Source organism: Saccostrea cucullata, unplaced genomic scaffold, assembly GCF_032062105.1.
Source record: "Saccostrea cucullata isolate Sc308-1 unplaced genomic scaffold, CSIRO_AGI_Scuc_v1 ctg17503, whole genome shotgun sequence".
In the NCBI taxonomy this organism is placed as follows: domain Eukaryota; kingdom Metazoa; phylum Mollusca; class Bivalvia; order Ostreida; family Ostreidae; genus Saccostrea; species Saccostrea cuccullata.
In genome coordinates this window covers 2,546-10,854 of record NW_026929859.1, presented here as the reverse complement: position 1 = coordinate 10,854, position 8,309 = coordinate 2,546, and the positions used below count along the sequence as shown (strand labels likewise).

General features: G+C 32.7%; 1 protein-coding gene across 1 annotated transcript; it reads left to right on the top strand.

Moving 5' to 3' along the window:
• The first annotated feature begins 3,274 nt into the window (after positions 1-3,274).
• On the top strand, positions 3,275-7,204 carry LOC134282333 (solute carrier family 23 member 2-like). Its single transcript, XM_062764740.1, has 7 exons — positions 3,275-3,462; positions 3,608-3,708; positions 5,316-5,398; positions 5,536-5,717; positions 6,109-6,229; positions 6,327-6,480; positions 7,036-7,204. The coding sequence occupies exons 1-7, from the start codon at positions 3,275-3,277 to the stop codon at positions 7,191-7,193; spliced, it is 987 nt and encodes a 328-aa protein (XP_062620724.1). The 3' UTR covers positions 7,194-7,204.
• Positions 7,205-8,309: the final 1,105 nt, after the last annotated feature.

Here is an 8,309-nt window from a genome sequence, read left to right as displayed (position 1 = left end):
ATTTGTGTCAATATTTTTCCAACAATGTGTACATTGAATTTTTTGTCAAATCGTTTTAGCAATGTAGAACAGAAAAAATGTTTTTGTGAAATCGAAAATGCTGCATACACAGAGATTTGTCAGTGCTGTGGGAGTCATGTGGGACTTATTTTCTTTGTGGGACTTGTTCTAGTATCATCACTATGTAGAACTATAATTCTTTAAAAGGGTGTACATGTCAGTCGGATTAAATTGATCAGGTCCAGTCCAAAGACTATTTCTACCTACGTAGCTATTAATAGCTACGTAGGTATCTAAACCTACCCAAAGTAGCTATTTTTACCTACTCTGTGCTTTACTTGCATTTTGTGGCCAAACGCAGGAACGTCGCAACATGGTGAGCTCCAGATTTCATGATACAATCACACTAATGATGGATATGACAAAAATTTGGCCAAAAAATGATTACTTCGTATATTATCATTTTTGCATAGAAACTAATGTAAAATTGCCAATTCAGAGAGTAATCATTTTTTGACCAAAATTTTGTTATATTCATCATCACACTGTATAAAAAAATATGGTATTCACCATGTTGCGCAGTTATGCGTTTGGCCACAAAATGCAAGTAAAGAAGAAAGTAGGTAAAAATATCTACTTGGGTAGTTTAAATACCTACTTAGCTATTAATAGCTACATAGGTAAAAATAGTCTTTAGACTGGACCTGTTGATTGCACAATGTTCATGTTTAATATATTATTGTATTTAATGATTTATTAATTTAGTAAATGACTGATTTCTGACGTTTAATGGTTGTGAACATGTTGTGAGATTGATAAAAGGTTTTTTTTTCAAGTTGATCAAGTGTTGAAGAAACTGCATCTTGGATTGAAATCTTGTCATATCTTTAATTGGTGGTTTCAGTCAGTCTTTTAATGTTTTATTTTAGTAGATTTTTGAACATGTTAACCAGGGATCAACATTTATGTATAACTGTTAACTTTAGAGGGAACAAGAGCAGTTAGACAATGTTGTCTGAAAGTTGACTAGAGCTACCTTCACTAGAATTGATCTGTGGATCATTGAATGAGCTAATTGATTTGTACACAAATCACCAAAAAGGAAAATAGTCAAATAATGAAATTATTTAAATTGCAAGTAATTAAAACTATAGTGAAACAAGTACAGGGTTAGACATTCGCGCTCGTCACCTCGTCATTTCCATCCAGAAATGATTTCGGACGACCTGATTTTTAGTCTGGCTCGCCCAAAAAATTATATTTAAAAGGGGCCAAAATTATTGTTGGTTTTTCAAAGTTGGCTTAATTAAAGTTCTAAAACACTGGAATGTCAATGGAATTGTCTTTGAATTAACCATATAAAATTCATGCTTTAAAATATCTAGACTCAATTTTTAACGTTTAAAAACTGAATAAGATTTCTTTTATAATATTTTTCTATATATAATTCATGCAATTATCATTGTTTTGCAGGACTTATGATTCTGTAGAATTTCTGATGGCTTTCTTTAAATGTAATTATTGGACCGAATGGTACAGGAAAGAGCTCCATTGTCTGTGCCATATGCCTGGGATTGGGGGTAAGACTGGGACTACTGGGACGAGCTCAGCAGTAGGATACATCAAGTATGGATGTCAGAAAGCAAAGATTGAATTAGAACTGTAAGTTACATTCGTAGATCAGTAAGTGAACATATCAATAATATTATGATCACAGCAGGGAAGTATCATGTAGATAATGCTCCTCCACCTAATGATATAAAATTGTGTACATTTAAAAAATAAACCCCAAGTGTAAAAACAAAAATCAAAGTACATGTAGAATCATCAAGGTACAAAAACATTCATGAAAAAAAAAATGTTCGTTTGTTTGTAAAATTGTTCCCTATCCCAAAGATATTTGCTTTTACTTAGTGATCAAGCAATCTCTCTACCAAAATAAAAAAATAATCTCTTCAAATCCCTGGTAAAAATTGCATTGATTGCAAGAGTAAATGTGCAATAAACACATGACAAGAATGCAAGTTGTGTCTAAAAAGTTTGTTATTTGTTTAATTATCATGTTTATGTTACAGGTATAACAGCAATGGAGAAAATTGGATCATCTTGAGAGAAATCCAGAAAAACAACACCTCTTCCTGGTCTGTCAATGGTCGCACGGCAACTATGAAATCGGGAACATTCTGATTCATTATATTCAATATCCAGAATTTTATTTATCTTTTTTGCTTAAAGTAACTTCCTCATAAGCATGAGTGGGTCCTCAATACTAAATTAGCAACAAGCAGTAATCTACAAATGTTTGATTTTTTTTATCTTAAGACTATTCAAAAGCGAATAAAGTAAGGCTAAACTCACTTTTCAGAACATCAGAGATTTGATAAAAATGTTAAATGTTTATCTGTTTACTTTACTAAGTAAAATATGACTGTTAAAACACCCCCCTCCCAGCCATTAAAGTAAAACGTGCAAGACTGCCCTAAACAACGATTGAAGCTTAATTTCTACGATACAATAGGTTCATTAATATCGAGATCTAAGCAAAGGAAATATTCTTTGGCATTTTTAAATGCCCGTTTTTCAGATGATTAGATCGAATTTTCTCTAACTTAGAGCAGTGTAGCCACCCTTGGACTCCCGGTACTAGGGCTTTCCTTAATGAATATGATACGTAAGACCCTGTTTAGGCGTAATGTAGTGAAATTTCGCATCAGCAACTCTCCATCACCTTTACTTTGACATTTTCCAGTTAGAGCAATGGAAATGCGTACATAGGCCATTTTCAAGTAGCCTTAGCATCATTACAAGAAACAAAAGGAGAGTTTATTTTTTGAAATAATGCTGCATTACTTATGATGAACAGTAAAAAACCTTTAAAACTCCATAATATTTCCAAATGTTTTGTTAAACATGCAATTTTTGATTTCTGTTAAGCATACTCAAACTTGACTTCCGGTTATGGTATGGAAATCGTTCAACCGTTAAATTACCGATGTTTACCAAATTGAAGATATTCATAATTTTAAGATACAAAATTCTTTTCTTTACATAATTATTTCCCCCTAAAATAGGGTGTTGAGTTTCTTTTGCGTGTCAGTATAGAATTATACCTATACGTACAAATAAATGAGGTTATTGGTTAGGAATTTAAAAAAAAAAATCGAATGAGGGAGGTTAATGAATGTGATGGAGAAAAATGTTTTCATTGTCGTGGTTTTGGTTATCAATTTTCCAACTACAAAGTACACGAATTCTTTCTGTTATGCAGTTAATTATGACTTTATCACTAATTATATATTTACAGCATTACCTTACAGCCTTTGGTTCCACTATCACTGTCCCCTTAGTTCTACAGACTGCTCTTTGCATTGATCAAGATCGCGTGGGACTCAGCGAAATCATTTCGACCATTTTCTTTGTATCTGGATTGGCAACGTTGCTTCAAACAACGCTTGGAGTGAGGTATATTCAATTGATCACATAGAGATGTAATTTTATGAAAATTCACATATCTAACCAATATGAAGCTGCAGATTAATTTGATTCATTGCTTTTTAATTGCACTTGTAAATCATTTGATGGTTTTGCTGGTTTTTTTTTTTTTTAGATTACCTATCATTCAAGGGGCGACCTTCGCGTTCCTTACACCGACTTTCACAATATTGGCATTAGACAAATGGAAATGTCCATATGTCTTGGCGGAAGAGGGTAACTTTGTTTTTCTTGTTTGAGTGTGATATTTCACAAATAGAAAATCATAACGCTGTGACTTGACTCAACTCTTATCCAGTCGTATTGTCCACAACTATACGCGTGCAAAAAATAGATGCCAATACCAAAACAGTTCTTGCAATTAATTTTTAAACAATGAAATACCTACCGTGATTTGTTAATGAAATATGAGTGATATTTTTTTCACTGTGTGGAAAAAATAGTAAAGCGAAATATTAAAGAAAATGCGATAAACAGAAATGTAAATGATTTGTACAGTAGGTGAATGTAGATTTTATTTGCTTCACTCATGAGATGAGGTTTTCATTTATTTATTTCACACGTGCAACGATAGTTACAATTGTCAAAATATTTATATAAAAATATGTCTCATTCGTAAAATGAATTTTAATCATATAATATGAAACATATAAAGATAACGAACAGTATTCAAGATCAAAAATCCATAAAACAAAACAAAATAGTAGCAGAGCAAACATGGACCTCCGAAACATCAGAGGTATCGGAGGTGGGATCTGGTGCCATGGAAAGGTGAGCATCCCCTGCCGACCGGCCATCTTGTGCTCCTTTTCATGATTGGGAAATAAGGGGAAAATCCGTCGTAAATTCAGTGTATAAATAATTGGACTAACAATCAGTAGGAAAAACGTCAGTCAACATTGACTCAATGATAAAATGAAGTTGCTTACAAGGTCATTGTATCGACCATAGAACTTTCGAAGTGATGACTTTAAACGAGACTGATAATATTCTTGTTTCATCAACTCGTTTGTTAATAAGTTATCTCGTTTTGGAAATTGTTCAGTTACGTAGAGCATGCTCTTGCGTATCGAATCAACGGAGATAATTATTAATTATATAAACTCCATATGATGGTGATGAAGGTATATTGCTGCATAAGTAAGGGTCCAAATGATCCGCTCTATACGTTTTATCGTTTACGATGTTATGTTTAGAAAATATCACATTCTTATTTCTTTTCATTTATACAGACCAGTAAATATGTAAGTGATCTGTACAATATGGTGGCTTTTACTACATATACTTTCTGGTAATTGTAACATCTCACGCGATCTAATGGTACTCACAGAATCTTTATCGCTGTAATTTTATATCCTTGGCTTTTTTCTTTAATGTACCAGTTACTACTGATTATGTTGTGGACTTAGACATTTGATATTTTACTGGTTATTTGTTTGTTCCTTCCTCTGTCCTTTCCACTGATGTTTCCTCTCCTTTCCTATTTTGCCATTGTCGACATTTCCGCAAAAAAGAATCTAGGGATTTTTTTGATAGATCATCTACATATGTAGATATATATCATTTAAACTATGCTAGAATTTTGTCATCTGGACCTTACACGTTACTTAAATTGCACCTATTCCAATGTTATATTTATTACATGATGAATATAGCTCATGATCAGATTCTTTAGACATAATTTCATCAGGCGCTATGTATGATTTTTTTTTTATCGTTTCTATGATACAGTAGATTTCATGCACTAGAAAATAGGAATTTGTAATTGTAGTAAATACATGCTTGTATTATATTTATATACAATTTTGAATTAAAATGTACAGGAAAATGGAATGTGACATCCGACCCACTACCAGATGTCGGTAGTCCAGAACACCAAGATATGTGGCAGGCACGTCTGAGAGAGGTAGGTACACAGTCAACTCGCCTAGTTTTTCAAGATTCTAAAAACTACTATGTTTTTGATAGAGGATATTCCAGTTAAACTATTTTTGAATTACTAAGAACAGTTTGTATTGATTTTAAAATACAAGTAATTTGTAGATTCAAGGCGCCATTATGGTTTCTTCACTATTCCAAATTATCATTGGGTTCAGTGGAATCATGGGATTCGTCATGCAGTTTATAGGACCCTTGGCCATCGCACCCACCATCGCTTTGATTGGTTTATCCTTATTCAAAGAGGCAGCAGACCTTGCGTCGAAACAGTGGTACATTGCTCTCATGTAAGGAAGAATTTTGTGTCAAAACTAGTAAAGATAGTTGCAGATATGTAGTTTTATTTTATTTGTAATTTTGTTTATAGGGAGTCATAACCATTATAGTCAAAGACTATTATTTTTGCAGCTATCACAAAGCAAAAGTGAAGGCAATTGATTCGTTAATATGTTCTCTTTCTCTCCGCCCTTCTTATTATCCAATAATTTAATCCCTAATCAGATAGGACTTCTAATTTGTTATTTTTATAATCTATTCTAATATTTATATCAAGAATTTATTTATAAAGTGACCTATACGTTTTTTACGACAACGTGATACGTATCTTTCTGTAATTTGAACTCTTTGAAGACATTTTTGTTTTGCCTCTCGGAATATTTCTGTGAACGTTTCTTTCAGGACAATGTTTTTGATAGCACTTTTTTCACAATATATGAGGAATTTAAGCATTCCAGTTTGCAAAGTTACACGAAAAGACGGGTGCTCTATCTACAGACTACCAATATTCAAGTTATTTCCGGTGGGTATTAGCTTGAAAAAAAATTACGTGCTCGTATAACATGGAATTAAATAAATTTTGATTTCTGTTTTAATTTACAGTAATGGTTGTTTTATAGATTTTATTTGCCCTTTTAACGGCTTGGATAATTTGTGCCATATTGACTGCAGCGGATGCACTTCCCGAAAAAGGGAAGTGGGGATATGCCGCCCGAACTGATGTCAACACAGAGGTCCTAGACAAAGCACTCTGGTTCCGATTTCCATATCCAGGTAATTCATGTAATATTCTACTAGTATCTGTAACAATATGCCAGCATTATAACGTAGCGAATCACCTGGTCGACTGTTTTCCCCTTTAAATATTAAATGAATAAATATTCATTTAATATTTTTAATCATAATTTGTCTATATACATATATAGTCAAATTATGACTAACTTGTTACCCTTCTCCTATCAAAGCTGAATTCAAAATCATAGCTGTATATGTAAACATAATAACTTATTTAACTCACATCAGCTACAATGTTCAATGGAGCTTGGGAATTTATGGTTTGGAATAATCTCATAAAACAAGAGGAATTAGTTGTAATTTCCAAAGAAATTGTAAATCCCCTGGCATACATGCAGTCTAAGGTTGGAAAGGAAATATAAAAAGTAAACAATGATATACTCTGATTAAAATAAATATCGGTAAATAAGAATTCTATAGTTGAACAAGAAGGCATCATATTCTCTATTGTCTTAGTTCATGTATATTTTTTTTTTAATTTCGAATCACAGTAAATTAAAAGGTGTAAATACTTCAGAGTTCTTTTTTTCCCAGGACAATGGGGAACACCTACTGTCAGTGTTTCAGCTGTGTTTGGAATGTTAGCTGGGGTGCTTGCCTCCATGATTGAATCGGTCGGGGATTATTACGCATGCGCAAGACTTGCCGGAGCACCTCCTCCCCCAGTTCATGCTATAAATAGAGGTATGTAACCGATCGGAATGAATACATCAAAACAATATTTTTTGAACTTTTAAAAATAATTAACATAAATAAGTGATGTTTAATTTTACTGTTTCAAGAGTTGATACATGTTATCCTCGGATTTGATCGTAAAAAATTCTCCATGTGAGTATTGTTCATTAATATCTTTTCATTGATGTTCATTCTATCTTTGAGCTTCATTTAAGACCAGAAGATGTTTGCAATTATTTATTTCATTTGATATATTAAGATGCGGACATTTATTTATTTTATTATATTAAGATATGATTTTTACAGTCTCAAGTCTTTATTCTTCAAAGAATTTTATTCTTATGGCAAGTCCTTTTGCTATTTATTCGGAAAATAAAAATTTATCTTAAAATTACAGAGATATCTCTCAATTTAGAGAGATATCTCTTAAAAATAGAGATATCTCCCAACTTAAAGAGATATCTCTCATTTTTAAGAGATATTTCTTTGAGAAAGAGATATCTCCTAAACTTATAGAGATATCTATTATACTTGGAGAGATATCTCCTCCACTTGAAAAGATATCTCTTTTTTGAGTGCATCAACAATGCACACACATCACTAACAATCAAACAATGAAATAAACTTACCATCTTCCAGTCGTGTACTACTTGTAATTATACCTCAAGCTAAACGTGCATGCAAAATGCAATATTTCTGATTTTTTTTTCAGACAGATGTGTAGAAAGTATGCAAATGATGCCCATGGCAATAGCAAGGAAATCGAAAAGTACACTGATCAGGTAACCAATATATCAATTTATAGTCCCGATTTTTTTTCATATACATGTTTACATAACTATTAGCAGATTTAAGCTTGATTTCATGAACTTTCAGTCTCGTAAAATCCTTGATCTTGTCGTCAGAATGCAATCCTGTATCCCATTTTTAGCTCACCTGAGCCAAAGGCTCAAGTGAGCTTTTCTCATCAAAATTTGTCCGTTGTCTGTCGTTGTCGTCGTTGTCATCGTAGTCGTTGTCGTTGTTGTTGTTGTAAACTTTTCACATTTTCATCTTCTTCTCAAGAACCATTGGGCCAATTTCAACCAAACTTACTACAAAGTATTCTTGGGTAAAGGGGATTCAAGTTTGTT

Coding starts and splice junctions, on each gene's coding strand:
- LOC134282333 (XM_062764740.1), top strand. CDS start 3,275: ATGACTTTATCACTAATTATATATTTACAGCATTACCTTACAGCCTTT. Junction 3,463..3,607: donor CAAACAACGCTTGGAGTGAG/GTATATTCAATT, acceptor TTTTTTTTTTAG/ATTACCTATCATTCAAGGGG. Junction 3,709..5,315: donor ATATGTCTTGGCGGAAGAGG/GTAACTTTGTTT, acceptor TAAAATGTACAG/GAAAATGGAATGTGACATCC.